General features: G+C 36.3%; 1 protein-coding gene across 4 annotated transcripts in view; it reads right to left on the bottom strand.

Moving 5' to 3' along the window:
- Positions 1–19115, bottom strand: part of EML4 (EMAP like 4) — a 153991-nt gene that overhangs the window by 52996 nt on the left and 81880 nt on the right. Inside the window, exons 3-7 of one of the 4 annotated variants that reach the window (XM_010337475.3) lie at positions 18480–18609; positions 14310–14483; positions 12319–12447; positions 11209–11234; positions 10980–11012 (exon numbers count right to left, since the gene is read on the bottom strand). In XM_010337475.3, coding sequence (XP_010335777.2) covers positions 10980–11012; positions 11209–11234; positions 12319–12447; positions 14310–14483; positions 18480–18609 — 492 coding nt within the window. The remainder of the gene's footprint in view (positions 1–10979; positions 11013–11208; positions 11235–12318; positions 12448–14309; positions 14484–18479; positions 18610–19115) is intronic. The other 3 variants (XM_003926779.3, XM_074396452.1, XM_074396462.1) reach the window with 3 other exon arrangements.

Raw genomic sequence — 19115 nt, 5'->3', positions numbered from 1 at the left:
GCAACGCGAAGTCTGGTGGTCTCAAAAAATAAAGTGAGGAAAACTACCTGCCTCATGATAGTAAACACAGTGTGGGGTATTCAATAATGAAGCTTATGGTAACTTAAATATAACCAACCTCGACATTTTATCTCCAACCTTGGTGTGGTGAAAGTCCCCTGGGACTGAGACGGAGTGAAGAGAACATAAGCTTTGTGATACACACCTTGGTTTGAACCTCAGCTTTAGCACTTACCAAGTTATGTTCAAAAGAAATAAATATTCTTAAGTCAATCTGATCAGTGATAGAGTAATTTAATTATTAAAGAAATTCTATAGGATGTTGTTGATAAAGGCTGTTGTTCATTTCCCCAGATACATATAATGTTGGGACTGGATGAAAACTTACAGCTCTCCTAGTCTAACCTCCTTTTACAGAAGGGGGAACCAAGACTCAGAGAGGTTACATTTTTAGACTTCGTTCCAATTTTCTATTACTCAGAACTTTAGAAAGATATTCACTCTAACACTATGATCTAGACCTGCTCTGTCTAAAATGACAGATGCTGATTACTGAAACACTTACCATATGGCTAGTCTAAACTGAAATATGCTGGAAGTATAAAATACACACCAGATTTTGAAGACTTGGTATAAAAAATTCACTAATAATTTTTATACTGATCACAAATCAAAATGACATTATTTTGGCTACACTGAGTTAAATATATTATTAAAACTTAATATCACTTGTGTCTTTTTACTTTTGAAAATGTGACTAAAAAAATTTAAAGTACATATGCGTTACATTGTATTTCCATTAGACAGTGCTTTTCAGATACTGGTAAGGGTCTCAGGCTAGTCCAACTACAAGATGACAATACAGCTTCTATTTAATCCAAATAGCACTAGCTTGAGCTCTGAATCCCAACAGCTGGAAATCAGGGAGTACAGGAGAGGAGGAAGATGTTTCTGCTCTACTATATTTGGAGAGTGATTATTATGCAAAAATTTGAAATACTTGATGTCACACTCTTCCTTCTGTATCCTTCCCTCATTCCTCCTAATGCTTCCCCTTCAGTTTCCTCAGGTTTTGCTCTTCTACTTTGCATCTCCCTTAGGTCATCTGATACTCCAAGGTGTCCCAAATTGCAAAATGGTCACCATATTCCCTAATCGAAACTCGCATTCTTTTTTGGGACAGTTATTTCAGGTGTTCTGACCAAAGCCGTATTTCCGAAATGGTTCATACTCACTTATAAATAATAGGTTTTTAAAGTAATTTATATATTTATAAGATCCTTATAAAAACTTAAAATCGTTCACAAATTGTAACAAACGAAAAGGAAAAATTCAGGCAGAGTGGAGAAGGGAGATGGCACTGGGAATACTCCATTCCAAGATCAGTTCCTCCAGTGTTTTTTTGTTTTTTTTGTTTTTTTTTTTTTAGCTTGCTTTAGTTCTGAACTTAAGAGATTTTTTAAAAAGAAAAAAAACGCCTTTAAAGGCAACAGCAGAACTTCAGGGATCTGGACTATGATTGTAATTATTTTTGTAATGGGTACTACCTGTAGAAAGTCTTCTGAACGTCTAGATTGCTTACAACTTAGAAGCATCTTTCTCCCAAAAGTTTCCATTTTAGGGATCCATTTTTTAAAATCTGTATTTTACAATTTCTAGAAATAAACAGACCCCCAAAACTGGAATTTGCGTTTTATATTTAACTGAAAGGAGAGTGTGATGCTATCTAATTTCTGCAAACAGAAAATTAAAATTAAAGACTATTTATTTGAGCCTTTTCTCCAATACTACCAGGCTCAACTTCCCCAAACCAGAGTTAAAGAAACAGAAGGACAACCAAAATGCTAGATATTAACTATAATTTTATGGTATAAAGTGACAAGGATCATTTTTGGACGGCTAAAATCTTTTTCTTAACGTTCTTTATCCAAACAAAAGATTTCAAGTCTCAGTTAATGATCCAGTTATTTTGTAGTTATAAGTCAATATTTTAAAATTCCAATGAAACAACAAAATCTGTAAGGATGTTTGTATTTTGCCCCCTTTCAATGATCCAGCTGTACAAATAAATCAAAAATGTAAATACCCAAATACAAAAAATTAAGAGAATTTAGAAGGATATAATGTAACTCTCTTATTTCACAGATTAAAAAGATTCCTAGTTCCAGTACTTGCTAAACATTAGTAGTTTTACTAACTAGCATAAAACTTGGGTCTGAAAAATCTGACCCAGTACTATTATAAAATGCTACCTTAATTTTTTCTTCTATAGGCAGAGTTCTATTGACTGATAAAATTTCCTGAATTTTTAATTACATAGTAGGGTGCGAGTGAGGGGTGCACAGTGTAAAAGCTATGAACCTAAGTCTTAGGAGCTTAGATTGGAGACATAACCATGTCTTGTGCACCTGTTAATCAACTCTTATGCTAATTACAGTAGTAAACCAACTTACAGTTACCCTCCTTTTTGAATCTAAACCTCCTTTAATCAGATTTCTCTTGTTGTTTTGTTTACAACTCTGATTGTCATAAAATTACTTGAAAATACCTGATATAAGAGTCTGCTTAAGCATTTTAGATAATTTTTGCTGCTTGAAAAAGGCTTTCTTTGGGATAAGACGGAAAAGAAATATATTTCAACAATATGAGACACATAAAACTGCTAAAAGACTCACTATACTGCTTAACACTTCTCTGTAGGCAAATTAGAGTTTTATTTTAAAAATTCCAACTCACTGGCCAGGCGTGGTAGCTCATGCCTGTAATCCCAGGCTGAGGCAGGCTGATCACCTGAGGTTGGGAGTTCGAGACCAGCCTGGCCAACATGGTGAAACCCCATCTCTACTGAAAATACAAAATTAGCTAGGTGCATGCCTATAATCCCAGCTACTCAGGAGGCTGAGGCAGGAGAATCGCTTGAACCCAGAAGTTGTGGACAGCCGAGATCCCGCCATTGCTCTCCAGCCTGGGCAACATGATCGAAACTCCACCTCAAAAAAAAAAAAAAAATCCAACTGACTTATACCCTCAGGAAAAATTATTTTAAGCACTAAATGAAAAAGCTTTCAATTTTATATAAATATACCAAGTTGTACTTAATTTTTTAAAAATAAGAACTCTGGAAAGGAAACTTCAGATATCAAAATATTTATCTCCCTGGCTCTGCTTTCTCAATTAACTATAGTAGGGAGGGAATCAGGAGGCCTTGGCAGAACATTAAAATCCTGTGTATAAAAATTCTGATTAAATAGGATTAATGAGAAGCTTCAAGTATAATGTGTTATTTCTTAAAGCAAAGAAACAAAAAACCCTGAATCAAAGCAAACCGTGAAGATCCAATAAATCTGGGTGGTCGGTATATGGGTGCTCACTATATTATTTGAATATATTTTTAGAAAGATTAAAATAGTTTACAATCTTTAAAAAGTTTAAAAAGTATTACTGAAGGAAAACAATAGAATATTTTTGGTGAAACTGTTCTTTAGAGAACCAACTGTGAGTATAGTTCTGGGATGTGGCACGTGATTTACTATGCCTTTTCCCTGCAATCTTGGTATATGTCACTGATCAACTGCAACTCTTTCTGGCTACACCTAATCACAAATTTTAGAATTCTTTTCAAAGTGCTTCTGAAAAACAATAACAATTAATGGAGTTAGAAATATGATATAGAATATAACTGCCATTTCTGGACAGAACAGATTTTTTGAGATAGAGTCTCAGTCTACTGCCCAGGCTGGAGTGCAGTGGCATGATCTCGGCTCACCGCAACCTCTGCCTCCCAGGTTCAAGTGATTCTCCTGCCTCAGCTTCCCAGGTAGCTGAGGACAACAGGTAGGTGCCACTACGCCCGGCTAATTTTTGTATTTTTTTAGAGACAGGGTTTTGCCATGTTGGCCAGGCTAGTCTCGAACTCCTTACCTTAGGTGATCCGCCCACCCTGGCTTCCTAAACTGCTGGGATTACAAACGTGAGCCACTATGCCCAGCCTGGACATGACAGATTTCTAATTGTGATAATATTTCACTCGGTTAACTGTTATGCTTGAAGACTGAAAAATTTCTGGTTAATTATATTTTCTAGTTTAGATTTTTTAAAAGTTATGTGTATGACAAAAATACAAATAATGTGAATGAAAAGATTTTAACCACAATAAACATGTACAAGTTTAGGACTTTCTCTAATGAAGTCATATACTCAATGTCCAGAGAAGGCAACTGGGGCTTTTTTCTTAGCTGAAAATAAAGGGGATGTCAAGTACATGTTCTTAGAAGTTGGGATAGTTTCTATTTTAAAAAATTGGACAGCCTTCAAACATATTTTAATCTAGAAGACTGCTACTAACCAAAACATTATGAAATTAGAGTTTTGCTTTACAGGGCTTTAAAAAAAAATCTCCAACAGAGAAAAGGTCCTTTTTTTGGTCTCCTTTTAAAATACAGATGGCGAGATCAGCAGCCTGGCAGGCCTGCTGTCCTTAGCAGCACCTTCTCTCCCTTCTTAACAATAAATAAGTAAATAAATAGAGAGTACTTGGACAAAGCCCAGATGTGGGGATCCAAGTTATGTTTATACAGGTTATTAAAAGGGGCAGTATGTAAATTTTAGAACTAGCTAGGCGCAGTGGCTCATGCCTGTTTAATCCCAGCACTTTGGGAGGCTGAAGTGGGCAGATCACTTGAGCCCAGGAGTTCCAGAATAGCCTGGGCAACATGGTGAAACCTTGTCTCTACAAAAAATACAAAACTGGCTGAGCACAGTGGCACATTCCTGTAGTCCCAGCTACTCTGGGGTCTGAGGTGGGAGATCAATTGAAACTGGGAGGTCGAGGCTACAGTGAGCTAGGATCACTCCACAGCACTCCAGCCTGGGCAACACAGAGTGAGACCCTATCTCAAAAATAAAAAAGAAAACAAGTAACTTTTAGAATTAAGTATGCATCTCCATTGGAAATGCATTGGTTTCCTGTCCTTTCTGCTTATCCATACTCAACAAAAAGACCTAAGTGATATCTAATCTAAGCCTAACTATACGTAAGGAAACTGAGGCCCAAGGCCTTAGGGTCATAGAGGACATTTTATCCAACAATAATGTTTTGTTTTCTAAAATCATTTCCTTTAGCAAATAGAATTTTCAGCTTCTCCCAAAGTTATGAGTTATCTAACTTACAACTTCAGTATAGAACTGTGATTCTTTAATTTTCTGTGATATAGGTCATTTCACCCCTAACTGGGTCTCATGTTTACTACTCATTTGCCCTTTCTGCTATACCATTTTGCTTCCTTTTCCTACATGAGGTAACTTGCAAAGATTCTCTTGCTTGGAATTAATCTGTATTTTATAAATGTAATCGATAACAAATACAAAATTGTATGTACTCTATGATGAATGACCTCCTTGATATATCTTAATACAGCAGGAAAGTTCTTGCCTCAAGGCTTATGTACTTCCAGCTTTCTCTGTTCACGAAATCCTTTTTACAGTTATCTACCTATTTCATATTTCATTCACTTCCTTTAGGTCACCATATCAGAAATGTCTTCCCTAACCACTTTATATAAAATAGCAATTCTCTACTCTCCTTATTCTTTCCTCAAATATATCACCCTCCTGACATATCAAGTTTTTATGCTTTGTCTATGGAGCATTAATATAAGTTCCGCACAGCTCAAAAGTGTAACTGCTGTAACTCTGAGTGCCTAGAATAGAGTCTGACAAAATAAGCTTTCAGTAAATATTTGTTAAATGAATGAATGAATGTATAAAATGTCTATCTGATAAAGAACAATAAAGAAACACATCAGAACTGTAATCTGTTAGAATGACAACATTATTCAGGTTTTTTTCCTTTCCTCAATTTTATAAATGAGTTTGTATTATTTATTTTAAAACTGTTAGATAGACCATTTGGCTTCAAGAAATTAGTGAGGGATTTTAGACAATATATAATTTAAAATGACTTTTAAAGTATTTTTAATCTGAAGCCATTTTTAGACAGCTAGCTAATAAACAATTACTTCTCAATTTTCTAAGATATTATAACTGTCCTTCCATCTTGATATACCTGTACAGTTAGAATATTACTGTACTGAAGTGGTAAATAACAATAAATCTAATCTTAGAGCAGGGAAGCAGCACAGTAAGAGGAAGTAAGAGTGAGATTTAGTGATTGATGGCTTCCTTTTTCCTCAAAATAAGCAGATTTCTTTCCAGTAGAGATCTGAGTCAAGTTTCTCATCATGACCAGGTAATTATGTGTTAACTCTACCCTAGTTTGAGGTTCTATAAGAGAAAAATAATTTAAGATTATTCAAGTCTGAAAAACCATTTTGAGGACATTCAGATTCTACTCCAAAAATAATGAGGCCATGCTATTTTCCATATCTAAAAAATGTAAGACAGGTGCAGTGGCTCACACCTGTAATCCTAACACTTTGGGAGGCAGAGGTGGGAGGACTGCTTGAGGCCAAAAGTTTAAGACCAGCCCCGGAAACATAGTGAGACCCCACTTCTATAAAGTAATACAAAAATCAGCTGGGTGTTGCCATGTGTGCCTAGCCTCAGCTACTAGGAAGGCTGAGTGAGGCAGGAGGATCACTTGAGCCCAGAGTTCAAGGCTGCAGTGAGCTATGATCGTGCCACTGAACTCCAGTCTGGGTGGCAGAGTGATATCCTGTCTCTAAATAAATACATTATAAATTTAAAATGTGATGCATAGTTGGTTCCTTGGTTTCCAACTATACATTAGGGGACACTGGTTCTAGGATCTCCTGCAGATAGCAAAGTCTGTGGAGGATCAAGTCCTTGATATAAAAGTTGTAGTACTTGCATGTAACCTATGAATATCTTTCTGTATACTTTAAATCATCTTTAGATTACTTATTAGTCGTTATACTGTATTGTTTAGGGAATCATGACAAGAAAAAAATTTATATGCGTTCACTACAGATGCACCTTTGTTTTCCTCGAATATTTCAAAAGCAGGTCGGTTGAATCCAGGAATGTGAAATCCACAGATATGGAAGGCCAGCTATACTTGATAACTATTTTAAGAATTAACTTAACGGCAGCCTCCTTTTATTACAAAATTTGACTAATTGTTGTCTATTTTCCACAATATGCAATTTTATAAATGGTGCTTAAAGTCCCTCAACTTAGCTCGAAAAACTTTTTAAAATCAATAACTCACCAAAGTCAATACTACTATACTAGAACCTAACTGCTACATCTAACAAGAGATAGTCCTACAGGGAATCTTATTCAAATTTTAAGTTGATATGCTAGGACTTTATCTCTGCTGTATCTGGAGCAGAACTAGGGAAGAGAGTAATGAAAAGAAATTTAGGTTTCAGAGTATGAACATATAGGTCAGTAAGAGCCTCTTTTTAGGGCACAACCTGCTCTTCCTCTCACACTTGACTTCAGATTGCCCTGTGTACATCCCATTCCACTTTCTACTGCTTTCAACACAACCAGTTTCCAGCTTTCTGCCTAAGTAGTGACTGGAATATGCAGTTTTCTAGCTTTTCTCCTACTCTACTCTGTCTGAAGGACACAGGCCTTTCAGGTGAAGTATTCTCTGCTACCACTCACCTAAATGTACCGTATGTAAACAGGCTTCTTCTCAAATCAAAGCAGATGGCTTGGAACAAGTCACGGCTATCATTGCCAATAAAGGGCTAAATTAATGTCATTATTTAAAAAAAAAAAGTCCAAGCCCAACAAATATTAGCATTGATAGCTAAAATACAAAAAAATGTGTGGTGACTATGCCATAAAAAATGCATGCCAGACTTTTAAAATAGCTTCACAACTTAATAATTAATATCATCTATTTAACAATTATCTTTTCATCTTACTATACAATTCTGAGGGCAAGATTTTACTGCCAAATTCATATATTAATAACTAAAACTTATTTGGTATTATATGCCAGGTACTGGGTACACTTTATTACTATCTTTAATTTTTACAGTATCCCTTTAAGAGCTTATTACGATCTCAATTACATATGAGAAAACAAAGAAAGACTGAGGGAGGTGAAGTAACCTGCTCAAGGTCACTATATCCAAGTCAACGGTGAAACCCGTCTCTGGACTCCAAAAATCCATGTGTTTAAACATCTACATTACATTGTTTGCTATACATCTCTACACATCAGTTAAGACTTACAGACAACTCAAATTCAATTGTCCAAAACCAAACTCCTTTCCACACATCTCCTCCTCAAATGTTCCCTGTTTTAGTAGATGCCACTTACCCAGTTGCTCAAGCTAGTCTTCGTAGATTTCTTCTGTTCCTTACCTCCCATAGCCTGCTCATTTCCTGAACCATTTAGAACCCATCTACTTCTTTCCATACGCTCTGCTTCAATCTCAGCTGGGCTTGAACTACGTAACAGACTGAAGGAAAGTGTTCTCCTTGTAAATACACTCTAATATCACAGTCTACTCTCCAGATAGAATTTAGCTGATTAAAGTGGCAAAGAAATATACTCAAATTCTAAAAATAAGGCTCAACACAAGCAACATTTGATGTTATTAAACTCTAACATCTGAGATAATCTTTTTGAGGTAAAATTCTTGTAACAGAATATAACTTGTTTTTTAAAATATCCTTTTCCAGCTTTTCATTCATCCTTCTCTCTAGACACTGGCTAAAATCCTGTTTAGGGATGCTTCTGAAGCTACCCTCCCCTTTTAAAATACATTTACCTACTTATTTACTTAAACGGCTTTGAAAATTGTGTCACCAACACACACCACTCTCATGTAACAAAATTAAGTTCTTTTTTCTTTCCAAAGAACATATAGCAAAAGGGAACGCAACTGTTTCTCATTTACCCTATAAGGATTTTATAAAATTTGATCTCTATAACAAAACATCTAACAGCACCTTTTTACAGTTATAGTGTTTTCTATTTTGAAAGTATTTTCATATATATTATTTCATCCTTCGGTAAGCTTTATAATTACTATATTTAGAATAGAAAACCACTCAGAGACATTGTCAGTTAGCCTAGGTCATAAGCCTATTATGCATAAGAGCCAGGATCAAACATTAAACACAGCTAGTCCCCATTCACGGCTCTTCCTATCATATACCACTGCTTCTATTTAAAAAAAAAAGTTTTCAGACCAGACTTGGTGGCTCATGCCTGTAATCCCCAACACTTAGGAAGGCTGAAGCAGGACTGCTTGAGCCCAGGAGTTTGTTGCCTAGGCAACAAAGTGAGAACCCATCTCTACAATAAATACAAAAAGCAGCCAGATATGTGGTACGTGTCCATAGTCCCAGCTACTTGGGAGGCTGAGGTGGGAGGACTGCTTGAGCCCAGGAGGTCAAGGCTGCAGTGAGCCAAGGTAGTGCCAGTGCACTCCAGCCTGGGCAACAGAGCAAGATCCTCTCCCTTAAAAGTTTTCATATATAATGTATTAAGAATTATCTCCAGGCTGGGTGCAGTGGCTCATGCCTATAATCCCAGCACTTTGGGAGGCTGAGGCGGGCAGATTACCCAAGGTTGGGAGTTCGAGACCAGCCTGACCAACATGGAGAAACTCTGTCTCTACTAAAAATACAAAATTAGCCAGGCATGGTGGCACATACCTGTAATCCCAGCTACTCGGGAGGCTAAGTCGGGAGAATTGCTTGAAACCGGAGGTGGAGGTTAATGTAAACCGAGATGGCACCACTGCACTCCAGCCTGGGCATCAAGAGCAAAACTCCGTCTCAAAAAAAAAAAAATGATCTTCATAAAGAAAATTTCATTTTTTCCTCTAAAGTACCCCAATATTACTTAATCTATGTTGCATTATTGAAGAAGGGAGAAAGCAAAACCTACTAAAGAAGAATGCCAGCAAAATTCAACTTCATTTAGAATGTCTATGTAAAAACAAGACTCAAAGATGATTACAAATATTTCTTTCCTTCCTTTTGGAACCAAAAAGTAAAAATCCACAGAAATCAAGTTAAATATCTAAAAAAATTTTTAACCATGTTGTAGTTGTTACTATAATAGGCCAGAAAATAAGACTAACCATGACACATAGAAATGAGCTGCAAAAACCATGCACAGAAAGGTCATGCTTTCATTAAGAACAGCATGCTTCAATTAAATTTGCAGGCAATCTAAAGAGAATGTAAAACTGAGGTATAAAACTTACCTAACACAGCAATTAAATTAAATACACACTTGCAAAAAGTCCAACTTTTTTTTTTTTGGTCAGAAAAAGGCAACAACAGCAAGTAGCCAGAAGTTACAATTAATATAAAAGAAAAACTTAAAAGGAAATGGATTTGCTAGACTCATTGTATTTTCAGCCTTAGCATCAAGAAATGAGTGATTATTCACAATGAAGTTGGCAAGACAGGAAACTGAGTTAAAATTTATCAATCTTTTAAATGGCTTTTCTAACTTTTTTTTTAAGGAAGAAAACTCCTCTAGTATTTTTATCTCTCTTTGTAATACTGTATTTTACTGTTCACCTTGAATTTTCAGCTCTCAGAAGAAAGATGGATTTTTAAAAATGTAGCCAGGCCGAGTGTTATGGCTCACGTCTGTAATCCCAGCACTTTGGGAGGCTGAGGTGGGAGGATTGCTTGAGGCCAGGAGTTTGAGACCAGCCTGGCCAACATGGTGAAACCCCATCTCTAGTAAAAATACAAAAATTAGCCAGATGTGGTGGTACATGCCTGCAGTCCCCAGCTACTTGGGAGGCATGAGAATCTCTTGACTCAGGGGGCAGAGGTTGCAGTAAGCTAACACTGCTCCACTGCACTCCATCCGGGGCAGCAGAGTGACAGTCAGTCTCAAAAACAAAACAAAATAAAAAGTAAAATGTAGCTGGATTCACCTAGTTCAAATCACCATACTTCCTTTGTCAGGAGGAAAGTCAGACAGCACAAATAATGAAAAGCCAAATAAGAGATCCAAGAAGAAATTAACTTAGAAGGCGACCAACTGCGTAGCTTACTCTTACCTTGGCTGTTTTTTTCACGAGTTGACATTTTTGCTGGTTGAGACAAAAATGACATTATCTTACAATTAAACTTGGGTATTTTCCTAAATGACTACAGTAACGCACTTCTCTTTGCTTCCTATGAGCTAATAAAGTGCATTGAATGAAAATAAGTCAATATTCTTTTTAATTAGCAAAAAATAAACTAAAAAAGGCAAAATAAAAAATTTTAAAGACGCTTTAAATTTACCTTGGTTGATGATGACATCTTTATGCCTAGAAAAGGAATTTAAGGAACACATTTATTTTATAATTTTATATGGTTGACCATTAGAATCACCTCAAGAAACTATAAAAGCTTCAATGCTTAGACTATAACCTAGATAAATCTCTACAAGTGAAAGTAGGAAATCAGTATTTTTTTTTTAAGTTTCTCACTGATCAACTACTAATATACACTATTTTATAAAACAATGAATATCCCACAAGAGCATCTAATAAGTGAAAGCATAAAAACAACTTACATAAAATACTCAAATCGTGTATGATTATAATAATTTATTATCTGGCTGGGCATAGTGGCTCATGCCTGTAATCCTAGCACTTTGGGAGGCTGAAGCAGGTGAATTGCTTGAGTCCAGGAGTTCAAGACCAGCCTGGGCAACATGGCAAAACCCTGTCTCTACAAACACACACAAAAATATTAGCTGGGCATGGTGGCACGTGCTTATAGTCCCAGCTACCCAGGAAGTTGAGGTAGGAGAATCACCTGAGCCCAGGAAGGTGAAGGCTACAGCAAGCCGTGATCATGATGGTACCATGGCACATCAGTCTGGGTGACTGAGTGAGACCCTGTCTCAAAAAAAAAAAGACACATTTTTTGAGTTGGGGAGCATTAATAGGTACAACTTTTTGTAGAAGACTTGAAAGAAAACATACACCGAGTAAGGGAAGTATAAATTATAATACATAGTTTTTACAAAGATTTAAACCAAGGACGGGTGTGGTGGCTCATGCCTTGGGAGGTCAAGGTGGGCAGATCATGAGGTCAAGAGATCGAGACCATCCTGGTCAACATGGTGAAACCCAGTCTCTACTAAAAATACAAAAATTAGCTGGGCATGGTGGTGTGTGCCTGTAGTCCCAGCTACTAGGGAGGCTGAGGAAGGAGAATTGCTTGAACCTGGGAGGTGGAGTTTGCAGTGAGCCAAGACTGCGCCAGTGCACTCTAGCCTGGTGACAGAGTGAGACTCCGTCTCAAAGAAAAATGTTCAAACCAGACATACATAACTGTACATGCAAAGATAATAGCTAAAGAATTATTACTTTTCAGATATAATGAAGAAATAGCAATACTTACTTGTCTGCATTTTTGGTAACTTTTGGTATTAATTTGGGTGTTGGAGGTATTTTCGACAATTTATTACGGCTATCATCTGAATTTTCCCATGAATGATGTGACTTTTCAGCTGGTGATGGTCGTTTTATGCTAGAGAGAACATTAATTTCTTAGAGAAAAATTCTGAGTGGCAAAGACACGTAATTGACAGTTTAAACAGAACACAAAAGCAGCAATTAACATTTCCTTAAAGCTAATCCAGAAAAGAGAAGGATTAGTTGAAAGTTTGCCTGGATGAGTGAAGGAGTTAAACAAGGCAACTACCAAATCTATATTATAATTTTCTGTATCACTCAGAAGATTCACCAGATCAAATATTATCTAATTAAAAAAAAATTTTGTTAACAGAAAAAAACCTATTTCCTTACATCTGAGTAATATTTCTTATAATTTGTAGTTACAAAACTTCTGTACTTTTTCATGACCATTGAATTTTATAAGGCTGCCATTTTCATTTTTTGTGCAATTATGTTCTCAAGTATTTACATTATATATGGTACAAATGACAATTTCTAAATATAACAAGGTATAAACTCTTATTTATATCTTTAGGGACAATTTTACCAATGATCAGAAATAAACAAGACTTTACTTAAGAATGTGGTTATCAGCAATCCTGATTCCCTATACTTGTAAGTGAAATTTGTTTCTTTACAAACTATTTTTTCATTGCATTGCTAACTATCCTCAAACTCATCCAGTCTCCAATACTTCTTGCAATATCCACAGAACAATTTAGAAGGGCAAGCACATTTCCAGGAGACCTCAAGAAGCTGAAAAAAAGATGCTAGGACAAGGAAGATACCAAGTGAAATCAGAACCTTAAAGAGACCAATGATAAAAAGCCACCTTAAACAACACACGATCCAAAGTTATGCAACATTAATAAGCTATATCCAAGAAAAAACTCCACAGGAAACCAGGCAGAAAAATTACAAACCATTTAGACAGGGTAAGAATCTGCATGAGACACACAAAGGATTTTGTAAGTGGTAAACATGCATCAATCAAGTGCAGGGATTTTGGTTTCCCCAATTTCCACTAGCGATTTGAGGCAAAATATTAAATTGATCAAATAAAAATATACATCTTTTAGGAATAGTTGTCATTTATTTTATTAAAGTTCTAGCCAGTTCTGGAAATGGTTTAATAGTTTCCTAAGATTTCCAAGCAGAAGTATGATGATAAAATATGTCTATACCTAATCATAAGGCTTGAATAAGCATTTCTAAACAGGCAAATTTAATTAGGTTGGTATCAGTATTTGATTAGGAGGCAGCTATAATACTGAACTCCCAGCATGCAGGTTTAGATTCTCAATTTAGGCTCACACACATTGTTAGAATGTTTCTCCCTTTTTCCCTTCTCATAACTTAAAAATATTAATTATTATGGACACAGAGAGAAGCCCTCAAGCAAGCCTTTAGCATAGGAAAGACCAGGTGAAATGGATTCATTTCTCTACTCAAGCAAGAACTTATCCTCCCAAGACCCAAAACTGAAACTGAGATGCAGCCACAATCAGGAGCCACTTGAGATGGGCTCTTGCAGGTTGAAGGTTGTAATGATGCCAAAATATAGTGAGGACTATAGAAAATTTATAGCCATTTTCTAACCATGGCTATAAATTTATGCATAGTGATACACAAATTTAAAAAGTATTCAAAAATTTGGTCAGGAAAATATTTTTTGGATTTAGACTAGGTTATTCCTGCCTTCATCAGATCGTTTATAACTTAGTTTTCTTTTCCAGTTTTAACTGAGAAGTTGTGAGCTTAATTCTTTATTCCCCAATGTGCTATAAAGCATAAATTATAAGCAATGAAGAAGGGAAAAATAAAGCTACCAGCCTTTACTCTAGGAATCCTTGGATAGCTAACTTTTCCCCAAGTCACAGAATTTAGGTATCATTACAACCATTGCCTAGCTCTGTACTTGGGGACAGTTAAAACCTTTTGGTGGGAGTAGCATTCTTGCTTTCTGAAGTTTGTCTGTGTATTTGGAGAGGTTGTGAAGAGGGCTGGGGAGAAGGTGATGCTCGAATTTGTGGACTTTGATCATTAGAATGAGATTCCTCTTTTTTTTCTCTCTGTCCTTGTGGTTTTTCTTTCTTTTTTTCTGTACCACTGTAAAATAAAGTATAACATGGAACAATACACATTTAAACAAAAAAATCAAATGACAGAAAAGTGATTATTATATAATTCAAAACCCTAAGTCATACAGCTAATACAATTTGCAATGTTTTCATTCAATAAGGGAAATATTTCTCTGAAAATTCCAGAAGCTATTAACATCTTCAGTGAAGAATTTATGAAAATTCTAAGGCAATACATTCCATGAAGACTGCCCCTTTAGAAAGAAATGATCTCTAATAAATTTTTGCCATCTTAGCAGATTTTGGGCGACAGATGAAGGTCTCTTAACTGACCTCAACTTAGCCAAATCAGAGGATTACCTGTGTAAAGCATACTGACTGATGCCAAAGGAACACGAAATATTCATGTTTAATAGGTTATTCCCCAATTCCTGTTTCTTTCTGTATACTTCTACTCCTGTCAACTGAGTTTTAAACTTACCAAGAGTTTAAGTTTTTCCCCAAATCTGTTTATGCCAGTTATCTTAATTATGTAGGTTAATTAAATACAAAGAGAATAGCAATTTCTAAGAAAACAAAGTTCAATGCTCTGAAAAGACTATAAAAAAATAAGTTACTAAACAAAATTCCTTAGTGTTGAGTGACACAATTTTAAAAAATCACAGAGGCAACTGGGCATGGTAGCTCACACTTGTAATCCCAGCACTTTGGGAGGCCAATGCAGGTGTATTACCTGAGGTTATGAGTTCAAGACCAGTTTGGGGAACATGGTGAAACTCTGTCTTTACTAAAAATACAAAAACTAGCTGGGTGTGGTGGCACATGCCTGTAATCCCTGCTACTCAGGAGGCTGAGGCAGGAGAATTGCTTGAACCTGGGAGGTGAAGGTTGCAATGAGCCGAGATTATGCCACCGCACTCCACCCTGGGTGACATAGTGAGATTCCTTCTGTAAAACAACAAAACAGAAAAAACAAAACAAACCACAGAGGCCAGGTGTGGTGGCTGGTAAAGCATACTCACACCTGTAATCCCAGCACTTGGGGAGGCTGAAGGCAGGAGGATCACTTGAACCTGTCTCTTAAAAAAAAAAAAAAAAAAATCAAAGAAAGAGAGATAGGTTCTAACATACTCTTCTGCCAGAGTTTTAATTTCTTACTCATTTAATTTCTAAGAAATCAAACTAAAAATTTTAAAAAGTTATTTATGGGTACATTTTATGAAAGACAGTCAAGGAATTTAATCAGGGATACATAGAGGGTAGGAGGGTTGGTCTTTCATTTAAAAATTGGTGAATATAGGTGAATATATTTTATGTTAAAATATATTTATGTACAAATTCTTTTGATTCTGTACTTTGGCTCTTGGTCAATAAAACACCTGCTATTCCCAACCACACTGGGGAAGTTTCTTTCTTTCTTTTCCTTTTTTTTTTTTGAAATGAAGTCTTGTTCTGTCATCCAGGCTGGAGAGCAGTAGTGTGATCTCGGCTCACTGCAACCTCCGCCTCCCAGGTTCAAAGCGATTCTCTCACTTCAGCTTCCCCAGAAGTTGGAATTACAGGGACCCACCACCACATCCAGCTAATTTTTGCATTTTTAGGAGACATGGGGTTTCACCATTTTGGCCAGACTGGTCTCAAACTCCTGACCTCAGCTGATCTGCCTATCTTGGCCTCCCAAAGTACTGGGATTACAGGTGTAAGCCACTGTGCCTAACCCTAAATGTCTATTTCTTAATCAAAGGACATTCTGTAATTTGTTAAGGTACAAAATCAACAAGAAAGTCTGTTCAAGAACATATTAAATAAATGTACATAGTATATACAATTTATCACATTATAATAGTTTAAAATAGTATCATTTTGATGTCAAGTGATATTTTTTAATCTGATGCACTTCTGATAATTTCTGACTTTCAGACTGGCCCTTGATATCTACTTCATGTTCAGTTTTTTTTAAAGCAGGTGCTAAGAAACACAATTCTACTTCAAGAGTACCAGATTAACTCTGAAGTTAAAAAACTGAGTTCCAATATGTCCAACCCTCTCAAAACAAAAAACAGAAGTTCCTTCTTTCTTGCTGTGCTTCAACAAGAATACAGAGGCCACTAGCTTTATGTGGGCCCAGTACAACCTAAGAGCCATTTTCCTTCTGGGTTATTTAAAAGCAAAATACAGGGACCCTGGATCATAAACTAACAAACTCAGCTAGCCTTGGATTGTTGAATCACTAATGTGCATAATATTGATCACTACACAGCAACAGCACAATAACGATGTAAGAAAATGGGCTGAATCTGAACCATTACTGGATACAACATGGAAGTTTATTTAAAATTGTATTAAAAATTTCTACCATTTTCTTATAGTTTATCTTTTTCTACTGAAAGTGGAGTACAGGTAATATGTTTTAGCATCCTTTGTAGGGGAAAGTCTAGATTCCGTAATAGCGATGTCAAAGACTGAGTTCTAGAAGGAATTTTTGTCTTTGTTTTTCTTGAGATGGAATTTTGCTCTTGTTGCCCAGGTTCGAGTGCAATGGCACGATCGCAGCTCACTGCAACCTCCACCTCCCAGGTTCAAGTAATTCTCCTGCCTCAGCCTCCCAAATAGCTGGGATTACAGGCATGTGCCACCATGCCTGGCTAATTTTGTATTTTTAGTAGAGACAGGGTTTCTCCATGTTAGTCATTCTGGTCTCAAACTCCTGACCTCAGGTGATCCGCCCGCCTCAGCCTCCCAAAGTGCTGAGATTACAGGTGTTAGCCACTGTACCTGGCCTCTAGATGAAATTTTTAAAAGAGCTGAAGATCTTGGTATTTTTTCAACATTCCTGTAGTCAACTGTTTGATTAAAGTATCTATGAATCCACACTGATGAATAATTTGATCACTGGCATGAGTTTATTGAGGTAGCATTTTCCATTAGTACATTGTTACACATGATCTTATTACTTAAGGTTTTTCCTCACTCATTCTTTGAAGAAAACAGTTGTAAGATTTTGTAGCTGATCTCCTATCGACTCTCCAAACTCTACATCGAATAATTTGCTAGAAATTACAAAAGGGGGAAAATTCTGTCAGCACTTTTATTGGAGTAAATTTATTAACTGATGAAAAGAACATAAAAGATGCAAATCTGTAATCCATTGAAACTTATACTGCTGTAATTCCATAGCCCTCCTGCCCACCATCCCCTAAAACACACACACACACACACACACACACACAGACAGACAGTACTATATTTTTGAATTAAGCCTTAATTTTATAGTTATGGTTAAAGACTAAAAGTTATAATAGCATTTTACCTCCCGCTAACAAAGATATATCAAAGATTCCATTTTCCCTTTAATAATGCTATATCAGACTGGGCACAGTGGCTCAAGCCTATAATCTCAGCACTTTGGGAGGCCAAGGCGGATGGATCACTAGGTCAGGAGTTTGAGACCAGCCTAGCCAACACGGTGAAACCCTATCTTTACTAAAAATACAAAAATTAGCTGAGTGTGCAGGCACCTGCCTATAGTCCCAGCTGCTTGGGAGGCTGAGGCAAGACAATCACTTGAACCCAGGAGGTGGAGGTTGCAGTGAGCTGAGATCACGCCACTGCACTCTGACCTAGGTGACAGAGCAAGACTCTGCCTCAAAAAATAAAAAAATAAAAATAAAAATGCTGCATCAAATATATCACTTGCTATGAAAAATTCACTTATATAATTTCTTTAAATATAGTAATGTTTATCAACAAATACTTGTTAAAAACAAACAAAACAAAACCAGGAAATGAAACTGTTTTCTTTCTTTAGTGAGAACGGAAAGCTTCCTCACACAACTTGACAGGTATCATGAGTACAAACTGAGTGAGCATAGGCTAGGTGTCTCCACATTCACAGTTTAAGAATTCAAAGGACGTGTTCACTTGAATTCAAACAGCTCTATTTCATATTCATTCTAAAAGCAGACCTCTACCATATTCAGACAATTTTGCAGTGTTAGTCTTTTCCCCCTTTGCAAACAGGTACCTTTTAGCAGCAGATGAAAGAGTTTCTTTTCCTGCAATTGAGACAGCGCTGGTTTGACTTGGTTTTCTGTTTGCACCACTTCCATTGGTTATACAGGACATGGGAATAGCTGCTCGAGGGCTTGGTTGGCCTAAAGATAATTAAGAAAAAAAAATTTATATCAAATTTGAATATACTCTTCAAAGATCTACGTTTTAAAATTAAGTTCATTTGGAAGGAGGGGGTGGTAGAAAAAAAGTAAGTATATTATTGTTTATAACTCTTGAGCAGAATTCCTCCTGGTATGAAGCACATGACACTGTCTCAAGACTTAATCCCATCAAAACAGACCTATAGGAAAGCCATACTTATTTATTAAAACACAGTTGGGCTAGTTCTCTTAGCTAAATGGTTTGCTTCACCACACAAAGCAGCCTTAAAACACATGATTCAAATTTGCCCTCAAGTAAACCATAAATCTCATGCTATGAAACTTCAAAAATAGCTTGTTAAAACCATATATTTTAAATCCTAGAAATCATAAATATTAAATTCTAGACTGTTACTCCATATAAATAAAGCATAAATATATAAAGTTAACTTCTGCTTTAACTTACAGGTACAAGGAGTGTAATAAGTATGTGACGGGTATATAGG

This window comes from Saimiri boliviensis, chromosome 1, assembly GCF_048565385.1.
Source record: "Saimiri boliviensis isolate mSaiBol1 chromosome 1, mSaiBol1.pri, whole genome shotgun sequence".
Taxonomy (NCBI): Eukaryota; Metazoa; Chordata; class Mammalia; order Primates; family Cebidae; genus Saimiri; species Saimiri boliviensis.
This window is presented reverse-complemented; position numbering and strand designations above follow the sequence as displayed.